General features: G+C 30.7%; 1 protein-coding gene across 1 annotated transcript; it reads right to left on the reverse strand.

Annotated features, from left to right (window-relative positions):
* Positions 1-1,360: 1,360 nt before the first annotated feature.
* LOC123906581 (probable phospholipid-transporting ATPase 8) lies at positions 1,361-8,704 on the reverse strand. The gene is made up of 11 exons (XM_045956521.1): positions 7,481-8,704; positions 5,136-6,499; positions 4,798-4,908; positions 4,264-4,540; positions 3,728-3,816; positions 3,330-3,438; positions 3,027-3,254; positions 2,808-2,933; positions 2,577-2,675; positions 2,276-2,467; positions 1,361-2,040 (listed from the first exon to the last, which is right to left on the reverse strand). The coding sequence occupies exons 1-11, from the start codon at positions 7,871-7,873 to the stop codon at positions 1,447-1,449; spliced, it is 3,582 nt and encodes a 1,193-aa protein (XP_045812477.1). The 5' UTR covers positions 7,874-8,704; the 3' UTR covers positions 1,361-1,446.
* Between the last annotated feature and the right edge of the window lie 10,227 nt (positions 8,705-18,931).

An 18,931-nucleotide genomic window follows, 5' to 3' on the forward strand; every position in this document is an offset into this window, starting at 1 on the left:
GAATTAGAGAAAATAATCGATCGCTATTTGGTCCAGCAGTGATTGATGTTGAACTTGGTAGGTAAGATCATGGTTCGATCCCCCACAACTACAATCGAAAGGGGACTAGAATTACTTGATGGCAAAGCTGACCCTCGAACCAGATGAGACGGTCCAATGAACCGATATTGGTAGTGGAGGAAATGTTTTTGATATTTGACAATTTTAAGACGAAATTAGTGACGGATTTTACATTTATATCACTTAATTTTGGATTAAAAATTTTTTTCCTCATAAAATATTGATCATTTATGTTTAATTTCTACTAAATATGTATCCTAAGTTTATAGTCTCTCACTTTTTATTGTCTTTCTAGAATTGATCTTAAAGCTTTTTTTTTGTTGTTAACTGAACAAACGAAAATGCAATCATACCATTTGAAGAGCCATAGCATTTAATAGGTGGGGTTTAGCTTTGATTTGGATTTTTGACTTGTTAATTGTTTATGTATTTGGTCATACACAAAAAAGAAATTTGTGACTCCAGCAAAGCATTATTTAAATGGAGAATTACTTTTGTCATTCTGATTTCCGGGCGCACCTTACCAATTTATTAAAATACCCTCATCAGCTACTTAAGTAGCTGACACTTCCCAAAAACATCATAACTTTATAACGTCCGCTACTTAAGTAGTAGACGGCATTTTTAAAAAAAATTCTTATTTTTATAATGTTCGCAACTTAAGTAGCGGAAGGGTAAAAAGGGAAAGGCGTAGGGCACGCGAGTAACCGATAGAGTAGCAAAAGTAAATCTCATTTAAATGATATAAATTTCTGTCCTTTTGTGGGTTTTGGGCTAAGAATTTTTTGAGCCCAAATTTTTTTATGCACCCAATTGTTTTTAGGGATTTACTTTTGCCGCCCTACTGGTTACTCAAAAAGTAGGATGGCAAAAGTAGCTCCTTTATTTTTATGAGCCCAAAAAGGTTTAGCGACGCAATTTGTTATTCATCGACATTTTGGTCATGTGTAATTATTTTTTATATATAGGTATATTTATTTTGAATCCAAACAAAATATTCTGTTGTAAATTTATTAAAATCCCAAGGAGATTCGGATTCTCTATATATTCTACATTCAAAAATTCTAAATCCCTATCCTTAATTATTCTTCAAACTAATGGTAAAATTTATTTCTAGTAGTTCTCACACACACACACACAAATAATACATATAGCAAAATATGTGCATATATTTCCATTAAAAAATACACATGCTATATATGCTAAACCAATATACACAACCTTTACATAGCTAATCTACATCATATAAAAAACTAAATAAATAAAAAATGAAATCAACTCTTAAAAAAAAAAAAAACTATTTCCAATCCATACTACATCAATAAACCAATACAATTCCACTTCCAAGAATGTAAGTTTCAAACCATATTTACATTTTACATATATTCAACCTTCCCTTTGCTTCAATCTTTCTCTCATATTTATTAGTTTACCTTGAACTTGTTTAGGTAACTCATCAGAAATCTCAAATTCAGTTCCTTCTACTTGTTTTCTTTGTATGATATCATGATACATTGGTAAAAACCTACTTTGAAAAGCTCTATAACAAAAATATGGTATAAGAACACAAATAACAACAAAAAGGGTTATTAACCAATATGAAGCACTAGGAGCACATGCTTCAACAAATACCCTATAAGCTGTTGTAGATGTTGTTGGAGACATATAACCATAAATCAACAAGAAAACATACCAAATGACAATACTACCCCAAATGAAAAAATGTTGGATCCAAGTGAAGTAGTTGATTGAAAGTGCCATTTGACAATTTACAACCCAAATTGCACATGTATACATTATGACACCGAGTATTTCGAAATCTACCACTTGACCGTCTTTTGTGAAGGCTTGATTTAAGACGGAGTTAGTGGTTAAGAAGAAGATTAGCAATGAACTAATGACTCCGTTCAACATCCATCCGATTATCCGAGTCCAGCTGAAGAGTGTGTTCTCTACTCCTTCTAGATATAGAAAGGGATGCTGTATATAAAGATAGTTTGTTTAGCATAGGTTTCCTTGGATTGCAAGTAATCACATAATTTAATAACTATGTAGACAAGTGCAAATATTTTAGAAAATAATAGTGTAATGCAGCGTAAGACCACGGTAAAATTTAGGTCATTTTTGGATAAACAGCTTAATTAAGCACTTATGCTATAACCATTTGTGCTAAGTATATGTACTTAAGCAATTTAAAGAAATGGAAATCTAGTACCTTTTGGCATAGTTTGGCAGAAACATCCTGATCAAAAACACCTAGAGCGATTACCGGTAGTGAAGTGAAGAACACATTGTAACACGACATGTACCAATCGTTGTAAGCGGCTTGACCGGAGAATGAAGCATATGCTTCAAACCAAAATAGGGTAAATCCAAATGCAATGTTCTTATAGAAAAAGTAACATATCTGCATCAACAAATAAAGCAAGTTTTTTTAGGATTAAGTTTCCTAAAGTATATCTATATAACATACATGATACATTCACAAACACAGTTCTTTCGGTGCATGATTTTACCATCATTGATATTCGCCTATAACACCAGTGGCCATGTACCAACAACAAACGCTCCAGAAAACGAAATTGACCGATTGCATAATCACTCGCCATTACAGCCTGTAGATAACAAATATATTTTTAAAAATAATATCCATACTATAGTGACAGCGTTTGAAACATTCAAGGACCTAAACGACTATTTAATCAAATAGCATAACTCAATTAAGTTCAAGAAAATGCATATTTAACCTGCATCCCTTCAGCTCCACTAATGCCAACTCCAATATCGGCCTCTTGAAGCATACCGACATCATTTGCACCATCACCGATAGATAAAGTTGTCTTCCCGGTTTCCAATTTAACCAATTTTGTAACCTGCATATTTTTTTTGGTATGATGCGATTATGTACAAGAAATTTCCACTATTTATATGAAGAAAATTTCAAATAGTACATCCATAATACTCACGCGAGCTTTCTGTTTTGGTGAAGACCGGCAACATATGACAGTAGCGCAATTACTAGCCAGCTTAAAGAATGATTTCTCCAAACCGTTGCTGAGAGAATACTCCAATGACCTTCCATCAATTATCAATCCAAATGAAAAACTTTCCTTTTCTGTACCAGAACTCTCTTTTGATGACTTGATTTGCAAGATTCCTTCTTCAATTTGTTTCTCGATACTTTCATGAGAGGCCTAAGCAATCATTGTATCAAAGGTCGAAAATAATGAGAGAGAAATGAATGTTAAAAAACTCGCAAGTTCATGTACCTTTGCTAGAGCCTCCTTGTCCCCTTGCTTCTCCAATGATAGGATATCTGATGAATCAAGAGTGATCACTATTTGTTTCATGTCTTGTCGAAGTAAACTACAAGCATACCTGTTAAAAGGGAGGGGTGAAAAATTAGTGTCAACTTAATAAAATTCAACAAAATGTTCCGGTGTTGTCAATCGCATATCGTAAAAAATAACAGTTTGTTCAAATTCTGTTACGACACAATACTATAGCACTGTTGTAGCTGCTACTGGACAACACTTTGTACCGAATCGCGTATCACAGAACAATAACAATTAGTTAAAATTCCGCTATACTATAGTGTCACTATAGCCGCTATTTGACAACATTTATTTATTAGAAACAAAAATCAAAACAAGTATCGTTCGTGTACCCTATATTCACTGCAGTTTCCATTTTGTCCCCAGTCAATACCCATAACTTGATTCCTGCCTTAGCAAGCTTTTCGATACATTCAGGAACCTGTATTTTAAGTAAACAAAATTAACTTCATCAACTAATAAAGCACATAATTAATAGTGGTAAGTTTATAATGGATTTTTTTTTCTATTGAGTATGACTCAAATTTGCTGATAAGTAGGTAGTTGCTCGAGGGTGGCGAGTGGAGCTGAAAACATAGTTGCATAAACGAAAAACTACAGCATCTACTCTATTGTCGGCGATGTAGGCACAATTGGCCAAACACTGTGATTGATGGATTATGGTATTTTGTGCGTTTTATTTATTTGTTTTCTTTAGAACTGAATTTTTGTTCCGGCATTTTTTGGTTATTATCTATAAAGCTTGAGCTCTTTTGTGTGTGCGTATTAATTGTCACAATGTATTATCTATATATTGACGTTGACAGACATTCAATCATATTTTTCATCATCCTGAGGTAAAAATACTCGAAAGAAAATTTATACTGACCCCCTTTTGAAGTCTATCCTCAACTGCGGTAGCTCCAAGAAGTATCAAATCTCTTTCCATCTTGTCGGCAGCTGCATCCACCAGTGTATCTCGGTCTGCTGCTAAAGAAGTTTTGGCCTTCGAGAACTCCTTGTCCCACAGATTATATTCCTCTTCACCAAGTTCACGGTATGTGATTACGAGAGTTCTTAAACCTGCCTCAGAATATCTTTTGATATGATCATTTGTTTCAGCTTCAAACTCTCTTCCATGTTGTGAGAGCCTTTCAAACATAACACTGCATGGAAATACAACATTTGAAATCGCGATGCGCAACTTACACTTGACAACTCCGTTATATAAATAAAATGGTTAAATATATTTTTAGTCCCTATAAAATTTATGAACTTTCAAGTTTCGTTCCTACAGAAAAAATTGTTGAAAATGTAGGGACTAAAAAAACTGAACAAAATGTTTATAGGGATGAAACTTATAACTTTATAGGGACTCAAAATATATTTAACCCTGTAAAAAAATGTAGATAGTAATTGAAACCTGTCTGCACCCTTGCATAGGAGCAATATTTTATTTTCCTCGCTCCTCACTATCACTGACATTCTTTTGCGCGAACTGCTGAACTCTAAGACATGCAGAAGCTGGTACACTCTACTCGTCCAAAAATTTAACAAAAAAAAAAATTAAACACAAAATTCAGAAAGAATAAAAATGTGCCAAGAATTACATAAACAATTTTTTAAATTAGTTTTTCTCATTATGCCAGATTATGGATCAAAATATCAAACAGGTTCAAAGTTCAAGTATATCAATTGATGAGCTGAGGGACACTGATAGAAATACATTGTCAAAAAACACGGTAAAAGGAGTTAGCCAACCTGTCAACCTTTTTTCCGCGTTCATGATTCAGTTCATGCAACGATATGTTTGTTTGTGTCCTAGAAAAAAACTCAAAACCAAGCTCCCTTGCAGCTATGACAAATGCAGCTTCATCTGGCGACTCAGCTTCATAGGAAATTTCTCCCGACGCTTTATCTTCATCAGGAATTGCTGTATGACATATAGCTAAAACTCGAAAGAATTTCTCTATGATATCCGGATGTGGTTCATTGATCCATTGTCCATTCATTATGCGTTCGTCTTTAAAGTTAAAGCCCTTAATTGGCTTTTGAGAGTCCACCGCATCGCTACTCTGACTCAAGAAATCAGATGAATAAGCATCAGTTTTGGATTCACCATCCTTCGCTCTCCTAGCAAGTGCCTTCTCCACTTCCGTAATACCACGGCCGTACGGAATACCCCCTATGGAACATTTGACAAACTCCATAGAGTTACATGTCAAAGTACCGGTTTTATCGGACAATATGGTATCAACTTGACCAAGTTCTTCATTCAAATTAGATGTGCGCGCGTGAGCCGGCCTATCTGATTCTTCAAAATACATTTCTTGATCTTGATTGATGAAAATACTTTGAAGAACTTTCACAACTTCTATCGACACATAAAGTGATATCGGAATCAGATATCCATACAACATAAGGGCAGTCAAAAAATGAAGAATTGAAGCGAGGCCTGCCCTTCTAGGATCGAAAAATACGGTCGAATCATCCGGATGAAGATACCATCTTATGTAATTTCCATCACTGCTAATATCCTTTTGGGTATTGACACCGAAAAACAAAGAACCGATAAAGGATATCAAAATCAAGGCACTGAAGAGAATGTAGATTATCTCATCCATTTTTCTCTCAATTTTGCTTCGCTTTGATGGAGGATCAATGGAATTCTGCATCACTTTCGTATCCTGACCAGTGAAGATAACTACACCGTAGATATATTCGGTATTTCTGAGCTTAGAATCTCTTAAAAGGATTTGTTGCAATGAAAGAGGATATTCTACACCCTCGTATTTTAAAGTTCCGATAAATGAGTACAGATTTTCATTAGGATCCTCACATTTGACCATAGCCCTAAACTTCTGGAGAGATTTTTCATCATTAAGACTAGTTGTCACCTCCAAGGCATGCTTTAGTTTTAGATTAGTTTCTCCATCAAGATTCATTGTCTCAACGTAGCAAACACCATCCCCATAACTTGACGAAAGCAGAAGAAGATCAGAAGGAAAGTATTCATCCTTGTACACTTTAATCACATCACCAACACGAAGTTTCTTCCATCTCGTCCCAACAAATGTGTGGTTTCTACCATATACCTGAACCTTTCGGTTGTTCGCCTCTATATCCTAAAGAAACCAATTGAAAATGACATTATCAAAAAAAGGAAAATACGAAAACTATCTAGAACTAAAGATTTGATAGAAACCGATTGAAAATGGTGACTCGTAACACGAAAATAGTCGAGCACAGCCAAAGCAAATTATCAACATACAAAAAAATGATATGCACAAAAAAAATGTCGACACACGTTATGTAGGCATAAAGCAACACTTAATTACATCAGAGAATGTTATGGAACAATAATGTTTCCTAGAACCACTTTTGAACTCTTGTGCATTGTATGATAATAAAGCTGTTAAGCCTAGTTTTCCAACCAAATATTCCTAGACAAAAGCTGGATTCTGCCATAAAGCATAAATTACATCAGCAATACTACCTACTCATAAAGGCATGATTGCACCAATTAAGTATATAGTCCAATTTTATAGGACATACAAATTTAAGCCTTTGTAGAAACTACCACTAAGAGGATGATCAACTAAGAATATGTTTGGATTGACTTATTTTAGCTTATTTTCTGGTAAAAGTACTTGTGAGATTGTTTGGTAGAGTTATGAAAATAACTTAAAGACATGTTCAAAATAGCTTACGAAAACAGCTTATAACCCATTTGAAAACAGTTTGACTTGATTTTATCTTTTGACATTGAAATAGCTTATACATAAACACTTATATAATAATCACTTAATTCAGATATTTATCCAAACATGGCCTAAGATGAAAAGTAGCATTAAAGAAATAAATAAAGTGAAACACTACCTGTTCATATGTGTTTTCAGCTTATTTCCATTAGCTCTCTTACGAAAAACAGCTTATATGAAAATAGTTTAACTTTATTTTATTTTTGTTATAGAAAATGCTTATACATAAGTACTTATATGATGACAACTTAAGCTAAAAGCACTTAATTAAGTTGTTTATCCAAACAAGGCATAAGTACAAGATGAAAAGTAACATTAAATAAATAAATAAAAGTGAAACAGTACCTGTTTTCTCCTTCTCCAATCTTCCACAGCTTCTTTAGCCATAGTAGCACCAATCACAGCTACCAAAGGTGCAGCAATACTTGAAGCTGTATAAGGTGCTAAAGGACTAAATGAAACACAAGCAACAACAAGAAAGTAGATATTTGCAACCCTTCTAAACTGTTCAAATAATGACTTTGGTATAAAATTAAAAGCTGTGTACTTTGTAGTTGAAACATAGTTTCCACCATAATTCAACTGAATTGCTTCAATATTATCAGGATCATTACAATAAACAACTCTTGAATACCCTTTTTGTCCAATTTGTGAATGACCATCTCTATATGAAGATTTGAAACATGAAAATGAATATATCTTGCTAAAATGTATCCTCTTTCTTCCCCCTTCAGGCATTTTTTCTTCAAATTTTCTCTATAAATTTCAAATGATCCTCTAATTCTCAATAGAAAAAATCTATTAAAAATCAACCGAAAACGCAAACAAAGAACACACGAGATTTGATCTCGCAAATTAGTCTGCTTATCAGTAAACTATGAGTCATACCCGACAGAGTTAAAGAAATTCCCATCACAAAAACAACAAAAAGATCAAATTTTTAACACCCTATATGAAAAAGCAAAAAAATTAGGCCAACCCCTTTACCTAAAAATTTGAACTTTCAATTATTATTAATTAATGTGAAAAGAACAAACATGATAAGCCAAGAAAAAAAGAACCTTTGATCCCTACTATACTAGTATACATACATATAGGGTCTATAAATTCAAAGGGTATAATGGGAAAAACTTGAAGGTAGAGATAATGAGAATTCTTTGCTCTAAATGAAAGGTGAAGATGTCTCTTACTTGATGGTTGATGAAGAGAATTGTGTAGAGAGAGAGAGAAGAATAAGTTGGTGTGAGTAAGTGTAGCAGTTAATAAGGTTGCCGTTTGTATAAGCAAACAAATGAAAAATGTAAATGAATGAGAGAGACATAAAAGAAAAAATTGATAGATAGATAGATAGAAAGATTAGAAAGAAAGAAAGAACTACTACTACTGGTATATGTTGTATATCATCAAAAGCTGGTTACTACTACTACTTTCACTTCAGCTTAATTTTTTTCATTCATTCATCAAAGTGAGAGAAAGAGACCAAAACAGGAAAAAGGTACTTTGACAGGTGAATGCAATCAATGTTTATGTAATCAATAACAGTAAAAGGAAAAAGTTTCTTGGTCACACAATTTCAGATTAATACAGTAATTTTATATGGTTTTCATTTTTTCTTGTGAAAGAGTTTTTTTGTCTTTTTTTATGTTTTTTACATAATAAACAAAATGGTAAATCATTAAAAATTTACGTATACAAAATAGAGGATTAGAGTTCGAACTCTGGTCATGACTCATGACATCCAACTTAGCAATTTCGATATTTCTATTGAGGAGTCTGGTGAAGTTCAGGAGAAACATTAAGTCAATGCTTCAGACCACAAGTGAGGGAGACGCCACATCTCAACCCAAAACTTTAAGATATTAGGTTAATTGGTCACCTTCTTATAAATTCAACTTTTTTCTCATTCATATTTGATGTGGGAGTTAATCAGACAATTGAAATCCAACTTGCAATATAAATAAATTAGATAAGGTAAATAGATTAATTAATATAGAATTCATTGCTATACAAATAAATAAGTATATTATTGAGAGAGAAAAATCATTAATAATCTATTGGTCTTCAAAAATATGCTAAGTATTTTTTTTGTCAAGTGGATAAAAATTCAACTTTTGACCTGGATAATTAAAATGGTCGGAGTTCGGACCTCAGATCCTACATGTATAATACAACATCTCTGTTAATAAAACCAAGTCGCGGGACAAATAATAAATAACTTTAACCAAAACTCACATAGACATTTTAATTTCAAATTTTAACCGAAATAAATATTATATTTATGGACAATTTTATGTAATTTTTCCTCTTTGGTTAAGTAATACTCGTGATTAGTGGTCGTTTGTTAGAGTTAATTGGGGTTATCTTCAGTTCACCCGTGTTGTTTTGTCTATATGTATTATCCGTTAGGATATTGACCTACACTTTTGTGTTAATTCGCTAGGTGGTTAGATTTTTTACCCCTGCCTTTTGTACTTTGGCTTTCTTAATCTATTTTTCTTTCGCCTAAAAAAAATAGTATATATTTTTTTGAAAGTTTTTTTTTTGCATTATTTGTCTATTTCTTCATAATTTGGAATACTTACCAAATTAACGAAAACAAATCATATGCATGTAAAAAGTATAATTGTCTATTTGTAAAAAGTATAAAAACTTGATATATTAATATATTAATAATTGTCAAAATATGCATGTAAAAAGTAAATCCACAATTCTGCTCACTAATTAATATATTAATAATTGTCTATTTGTAAAAAGTATAAAAACTTGATATTTTGAAAATACTCATCAAAACAAATCAAACAATATCTTATATGTTAATGTTTACATCTACATGTTATTAAAAAAATACGGTCAAAACAAGATAAATGAATAATAAATTTAGTCAAAATATCTTATATACCGGGACGGTGGGATTATCATATAAATTTACTTATGTGGTTTATTTTCATTGATTATTGAATAAATACCCCTAAATTATAAGGGATAGTGTCTTACCATTTTGAAAAAATAATATTTTATACCACATTAAATGTCATATCGAACTAAGAATAATATTTTACACAAACTAAGAATAGTATGAGTGATTTTTCTAAATCATCTTTATTTATAAGTATATTAATTATTATTGTATATTTTTATCATTATAAATATAAGAAAAATGCTAACAATTGTTTCTTTGAACACTTATTAAGAAATTAAATATAGTAAAATTATTTTTAAACTTGTGTATATGAAAAAAAAGTTATTTTAATACAAACTTTTTTTTTTAATTTTCTTCACTAATACTTCAGAAAAAAAAAAAAAAAAAAAACTAGTGAGCATATGATCCTAAACAACTTTGAAAAAATCAATTAAGAATTACAATAAAATTAAAAGTGACACTTTTCTAAACAACTTTGTTTTTTAAAAAATATTATAGTTATTATATAGGAGATAGGAGACATAGGTGAAGTAGGATATACACTTTATTTGCATGAAGTAATTAAATCAAGGGTTGGACTATATAGTATGTGTGAAAGTAGTTGCATCATCACTTCACTTGTTTGCACACTCACTCCAATCCAAAAAATCAACAAACACTTTTTTGAGGTTTGCTTTGTTGTCATGTTTATATAACACGTGTTTGTTACTCTGACAACAGCAAAGCTTTGATTGATACAGATATATAGATATAGATATACACATATAGATATAGAAACATCTTGGTATTATGCTTGCCACTAGATGCTTCACCCTTTTTTGGGTAATATATATCTTTTTCCACATTTTTGGAGGCATTGATCCAAAATAATAGGTTGTCCCTTTTGAAACATATAACATGGTAGATTGGTGTAGTAGATAGATCCTGTCATAAACAATAAGTAACATGGTACGTTACCGTAGTAGATACATTAATTCTTTTTAAGTTTTGTTAATTAAGTGGTTAATAACATTTTAAAAAAATATTATTTTTTATCAAAAAAAAATTATTGTTAATTGGTCACAATTTATTATACATTTACCTTAAACCCATTTGGATTGGTCCAGTAGTGTTGGCTTGAATTCTTGAAGTATGTTTCTCTTAAAGTTTCAAGTTTGATTCGTTCTGGTGATATTTTCGGTAGGCTAGTCGATACAAAACAAAAACTCTGACTTTAAATGAACCCCGCAAATAGGATGTGAGATTGTTCCTCTTAGATTAGTCGTCCTAAGACCGGTTATCGAATTTTCAAAAAATATAATAATTACTTTAAATATCAATAATTAATATATAGTATTTTCTATCTAATATATTTGGAGTACTTGTTAGTATTTGCATATATTGGATAAACTAAAATTTTCTCACAACATTACCTAACTACGGTTCAAATTTTATTTGACGAAAACTTCACATAGATTACTTATCCAATAGGATTACCTCAATTTGTGAGCTTACCCAAAAAAAATCATCTTTCCAAAAGAAGAGTAAAGACATTTGTGAGTTTATCCTATAGGAGTACCATTACTAAATGCCACCTAGTCTTAAATCAAGAAGAATGAATTTTGATTTCACATTCATTGTAGTGTGTTTTATTTATTTATTTTTTTATATATACAATGATGATAATGAGATTTTAATTACAACTTCATGTAAATTATGTTAACATCTCATTCTCATTATAACTTATAAGTCCAATTTTAGTGTTCTGTTGGCTTGGGATGTGCTTTCAAAGGCTCGCCGGTGGTTTGACTTAACGGTATTGCCGGCAACAATTTCTTCATGGTTTGTGTGTTTCCTAGCCATACATAGGAAAATAAAGTATAAATGTGTGCTATTTAGTTTGGCATGCGGAAATTTCAGGGAAACGGAATTTCTACAATTTATTTTTCACAGTTTTCATAGTCGTCCGATTTAAAATATACGGTCAAGATTTTTTTTAAGTCATGATTTTATAATTGCTTTGATCTACACCGTACGACCTACAATCAATGGTCAAGATTCATCCGTAATTTGAGTGTTTTAGCGATCTCGTAATGAAAAAATCTTTTCGGAGAAAGTGGTCATTTAAAGTCCGAGTTTTTTTTTTTGTTTTTGTTTTATACGGATTAGCCTACCGAAATTAACACCAGAAAAAATTGAACTTGGAATCTTGAGAATAATATACTTCAAGAACCCAAACTAATACCACTAGACCAACCAATAGATTAAGCGATGCATAAGTTAATCCAATTGATTATATAGCTTAATAACTTTCGTTGGGTTGATTGGTATAATAATATGTGTAAATAGGGTTTTACCCTTAAGATTCTTTGTTTTACCCCCCCTGAATTGACAACTTGGATTTGGAATCTTAATTTTGCTGACATGGCAACCATACGTGGCTTTTTTTTTACACATGACTTTTTTTTTACTGTTTTTTTTTTTAATTTAATTTTTATTTTGCCACATATTGAGCTATGTCATTTAAAAAAAATAAAAAACAAAAAAGGGGAAAAACAATCTTCACCACTCTCATGGGAAGAACAAACAACAACAACCCATTCTTTCATTCAATAAAATAAAAAATCAAAACAACAACAAACTTCATCTTCAATCTTAAATTTCATCTCATCAATTCAATCTCAAACCCATAAATCCAAAACCATAAAAAACTCATAAGTTTCTCAAAACATAAAATCTCACAGTTCATTCTCCACCACCAGCCACCACCACCGTCGTCGTCCATCTCTCTTTCCCACCAATTGCATCTCTCTTTCTTGCAGCATCACTCTCACTAATTTCCGCCGATTTTCAGATCTGAATTTTGTTGTTTGTTGATTTTCCAAAAAATTAAAATTAAATCAGAATTAATGATGTTTGGAGAATATGTGTTGTTGTTATTTTTCTTGAACTTGTAATTGCTAACTCAACTCATATCCTTCACCAAGATCAAAGGAATGAACACGTGAGAGGTAGAGACCAGGAAGGAGAGGGATGAAGGAGTTGATTATGTTAGGGTTGTTGTTGGTGGTGGTGGTTATGGAGGAGGTGGAGGAAGAGTTTGAATTGGAGGAATTGTGGAGATGATGATTTTTTTATTTTTTTTTTCCGATTTAGGAATTTGAGATGAAAGTTGCTTCCTGAGATTTGATATGAAGGTTGTTTTTTGGGAAAAAAAATTATGGGATTTGAGATGAAGATTTTTTTATTTTAAATAACAATGATTTGGAATAATTATAATAATAAAAATAAATAAAAATTCTAAGAAAATCCACATATGCATGCCACATCATAAAAAAAAAGATTCCATGTCTAGTTGGCGAATTAGGGGGTAATTGAATGAATCTTTATATTACAGGGGGTAATCACAAAAACAAAATTTTGCAGGGGGTAATACAAAATTCACCCATTTTGCAGGGGGTAAAACCCTATTTACCCTAATAATATTTTAGCATAACATAGGCTAGTTGCCTACCTTTTTGTTGGTACAATTTGGTTGAGTACTACTTATATTTATTCTACGTGTGGGTAGAATTACTTATTCAATGCTGCTTTTGAAATTAATTTCTTTTTGAAAAAAAAAAATGAGATTGGATAAATATGAAAGAAAAGACAACAAAAATTACACCGTCATTTTAGTTTACGTACCAAAATACTATCATACATGTGTGTGGATGTTTACGTTAAAATGAAGACAAATACATTTATTTGGAGATGTTTAAACAAAGATGCATGCATATTGATTCTAACCGTAAGAAACAAGTAAAGATGTCACTACTTTTATATAAAAATAAAAAATAAAAAAAAACAAAAACAAAAAAAATGTCACATTCCATCATAAATATTTTGAAATAAAATTCAAGATGCTTACATGATAATTCCAGGTTGTTTTTTATTAATCGATAAAAAGATTCAAAATATTCTCTTTTACATGTGTTATACATACTATCGTTCAAATATATCTTTTATGATTAATAAAAATAATAAATCTTAACGTTTTTTTGGTACATTCAAAATATTTTCATTTGTTTGTGTAATGAACTTGATGTTTTTGGACATGGACTTTTTACAAGAAAAATATATTAAAAAAAGTTGATTTGATATATCAACTACCAATTATTTTGGCTCTCTCGCAAAAAGAAAAAAACTACCAATTATTTTGGTGAAACTTTTGTGGCAGAGTTTTCATCATATATAGTTCATTATATTGCAGCTTTGAATAAAAGAATAGATATACACTGTCACTCAAAATAAATATCATAGTTGATCGGTTTATGTTTATTCAATAGGCTATGGTAGCGAAATAAGCGTGACACATCTTATAAAATTCAGATACGTTGGTGGCTAAAATTATTAAGACAAGGTATTTTACACATTCTACTTTATCCGAGGCTTCTTTGGGTAATCCTGGTTTTGTATGGCGGAGTATTTGGAAGATAAACGAGTTCTTTTACTTGGGTGCGGGTGGAGGATTGTTAGTTGGGATAAAATATGTGTCATGTTTGATCCTTGGTTGCGTGGGAATGGAGAACGTTAGATTATTTCGCCTCAACATGAAAGTGTGTATTATTTGTAAAAGATCTGATGGCAGATAATTATAAAGGTTGGAATATTGCTAAAATCCATATGTTGTTCCTATACCAAGTGGTCAGGAAGGCTTATTGCAACACCTTTTATTGGTTCGATTTATGAGGATAAGATGGTTTGAAAGGGGGTAACGAAATGGTTGCTACTCTGTCAAATTTGGTTACAAGCTTGTTATGTAGTGTATTATTCGTAGTGATAAATATCATGTGAAAGTAATTAAAAAGAAATATGGAAATTGCGCGTTTCAGATAAAACACGTCATCTTTGGCGACTATTGATTAGTGTTAACTAATTAGCTTAATACACTTGGTTTGTTAGTTAACTTGTGGTCCAAGTTAGTTAGAGTTTGTTAGATAAGTTAGTTATTATTTTTTTTTTTTATATTACAAAGAGGGCAAAAGCCCGTAGAAGTTAGTTATTTTGTTTGTAAAACTAACTCTTCTATATAAACTCAATATACACTTGTAATTAAATCAATCAATAATAGAACCATGTTTCTCTTTCGTTTCAATCTTCTTCTTCTTCATCATTATGTCCAATTCATAAGTGACTCTTATAGGAGTATTAACTAGCTAACAAGTCAATTGCTATTAGTCGGAAAGAAAACAAAAAACAAGTCAATTGCTATCTCAATTATTAAAAATATCATTTGCAATCATTAGAATTCATTAGAATATCATTATTATTATTATTTTGTAACTATTTACCATTATTTAGTTGCCAAAGTTAAACATATATACGTTGGCAATCTTGTGTATCAATATCTCTTATGAATTCATTTCCTTTTAACTCTCTTAAAGCAATTCATATGACTCATATATACAAATAATTTTTTATATACTTAACAAGTGTCACAGAGACCGTTATATAAGTATTATAAATATTATGAACAAGTGTCACAGAAACACAATTTAGCATGACTCATGTATATACATATTTTTGATATACTTAACAAGTCATAAAGATACCGTTTAGCAAGACTCATATACATATTTTTCATATTATGCAGATAATGTGAAGATTTTTTTTAACCAAGGTAATATTTTAACTTTTATTTAGAATCATGAATTAGCTTTTATTGGCTTATGCGTGACGGTGATGCCATGGGAATGGAATGACATTCACTTGGAAGTTGCTTTGATTTGTTTATCTCTTTTTTCTTTTCTTTTTTTGGTTTTGTGTTTATCTCTTTTCTCTGTATAACAAAACAAAATCACCAACTTCATTCATTGTGTGAAATGTAGGAAAAATAAACAAGGCTAATGCGATGAAAATCATTTCAATTTAATGTCTAACTCGTTTCAAATGGAATGATTTTCATCTTTAGCAAGATCGAGAATTTATAGAAAACTAAGAAACATGAAAATTAAATATAAATAATATAAATAGGTTAAGACTAAGTGTAAAAGGATAAAATCAATTTTACATTCTTTTACTATATAATTATAGAAAATGTGTATCTCTTTTATTTTGTGGAGTGTCTTAGTGGTGAGGTATTTGGGTATTATGTTATAGGTCCTGTTAGGGGTGCTCACGGTTCGGTTTGGATCGGTTTTGAGGCAAAAACTCATCCGATCCAAAAATAAATTCATTTGCGGTTTGGTTCGATTTTGGATGACAAATAAAAAAATTTCGATTCAATCTGATCCAATATTATGCGGTTTAATTTGGATCGTTTTTTTGATATCCAAATTATAAATTGTAATTTTTTTTAACAAATATAAATATTATAAAAAATGCTACAAAATAATAGTTTGACATTTTTGACAAAATAAATATTAAGTTTGATGTAAAATATAACATATAATATATTGAAAATTAATATTTTGGAATGACAATGACCAATTATATTCGAAACATATAAAAAGTAAAAAAAAAATAGATTAAATTAAACTAACATATAGTATTAACAAAATTTAAAATGAAAAAAAAAAAGTTAATGCAATATATATATATATATATATATATATATATATATATATATATATATATATATATATATATATATATATATATATATATATATATATATATATATTTATACTAATAAAAAGATAAATAAATATTAAAATATATGTATGCGGTTTGGTTTGGTTTGGATCGGTTTTAAGAAATCAATCCGAAATCTGATCCGATCCAGCGGTTTTCACAAAAGAACATCCAAACACATCCAAAAAACTTCGATTTTTTGCGGTTTTCGGTTTTTTTGGATCGGTTTTCGGTTTTTATTTGGATTGGTTTGGATTTGAGCACCCCTAGGTTCTGTGTTCGATCCCCAACTCATCGTAAACAAAAAAAACAAACTAGGGTGTCTTGAGAGACACACTACTCGGTCTGCTGATGTGGCAGCCTCTCTAACTAACTCTTATGACTAGCAATGGACAGCTAAGCGATAATAAAGCTAGTATGCTCACATGTAATAAAGGTCTAGTTCCATTATGTTTCACTATTATATACTCTCTGAGTTCCAATTTTATTGATATGGTTGACTGTTGTGCACTATTCATACATGTTGCTTTGATCTTATTTTTTTACTAATAAACAAAAATAAATATTAGCATATAAGATTCTGCTTTGACCTTATTTTTCTACCCAACATCATTATTTTTCTATTAATTTTTTTTTATATTTTCTTTTATTAATATTCATCACACTTAAATTTTTAGACTAAAAATAAAATTCTTAATATCATATATATATATATATATATATATATATATGACGTAAACTCTATCAGTTTACAAGTCGAGTTTACGTTTCAATTCAACCTAGACTAAATGAGTTGATGTAAAAACTCGATTTCTGACAACCTTATATTTAACTATTGATCTCCATGCAATTTCGCAATCTTGATAAGATTCATAGCAGATAAAACTCTTTTAACAGTTGCAGTTGTCACAAATAGTATCAAAGATAACTCTATAAGTAAATATATCAATAAATACACAACATGTTACCAAAACACATCTTACTTTTTTAAAAGATCTATGAGCTAGTCCAATATTTTTTTTTTACGCAAACTAGTCCAATTAACTATAAGCTAGTTTATTTATATTATCAAACATTGAACATAGCTTAATTGATTTTTTGAAAGGGTCATGCTGACTTATATATCCAGAACACTAATTAAGGAAGCACAAAAAAAGAAAGTAAATTTTACAATGGAAAAATTACTTTTTAATAACTTTTAAAAGTAGAATAAACAATTTATTGTGTTGAAAGAGTGTGTTAGAGGGTGTGACCCTAGCACACTCCTCTTTTCTCTTAACAATTTTACATGGACTATAATTTTCTCTTAAAAAACGTATAATATGGGTGTTGTGTACTTGTGTGTAGTGAGTGGATGGAGAGGAGTACAAATTTTAGACTCACATAACAAGTTTACATTGGAATGACTGTAAATGAATGTGGTCAAGAAAGTAAAAGTGCAACACACTTATAAAAAAAATTAAACTAAAAGAATAGATTTATAACCGGTATATAATAAAAATTAGGTTACTCATTAAACCAATCTTAAATTTTATTTTTAATTTTTTTTCAAAAGGGAATAATTATAAATTTTAATTCATATATATATTTAAACTTTTTTCTTTTTTACAATAATTAAGCTAATTTTATTTTTTTGTTTAATTGATTAAAATAATAGATTTAATAGTTATTATTTATAAGAAAAACAGATTTTTCCTTTAATTTTATGAATTTTTCTAGAAAGCAAACTCCTTTATTCATAATTTTTTTTTATTCTAAACCCACTTGGGGTTGGTCTAGTGGTGTTGGCTTGGGTTCTTGGAGTATGCTCCTCTCAAGGTCTCAGGTTCGATTTCCTCTGGTACCAATTTCGGTGGGCTAAGTCCATACAGAGCAAAAAAACTCTTGCTTTAAATTGGGCCCCCTGCAAGTGGGCGGTGGGATTGGTCCCCTTGGATTAGTCGGTCCTATGGGGTGCATACATTGGATTTGAGTTAAAAATATTGTCACTCTACTTAGAGTTTGAAAAAGTGCTCGCATTCTAGAAAGCAAGAGGGTTAGTTTGGTCATTTCAGTGGGTGACTGAGACATTGCATGGGGTACGAAAAGCACAGTTCTAATTGTATAACGGCAGCAGCTTAATTGGTTTTGTTCATTAGTGAATGATGATGGTGGGCCGGTCTCTTCTAAATGAATTAGATTGGGCTTCGAGTTACAAACCACCTGTTATTGTTATTGTTTTTTGGGTTACATAAAAAAAAAAAAAGACAACAATGGGATTACTCCCTAGTAAACTCTACACC

This window comes from Trifolium pratense, linkage group LG2 (genome assembly GCF_020283565.1).
Source record: "Trifolium pratense cultivar HEN17-A07 linkage group LG2, ARS_RC_1.1, whole genome shotgun sequence".
NCBI classification, from domain to species: domain Eukaryota; kingdom Viridiplantae; phylum Streptophyta; class Magnoliopsida; order Fabales; family Fabaceae; genus Trifolium; species Trifolium pratense.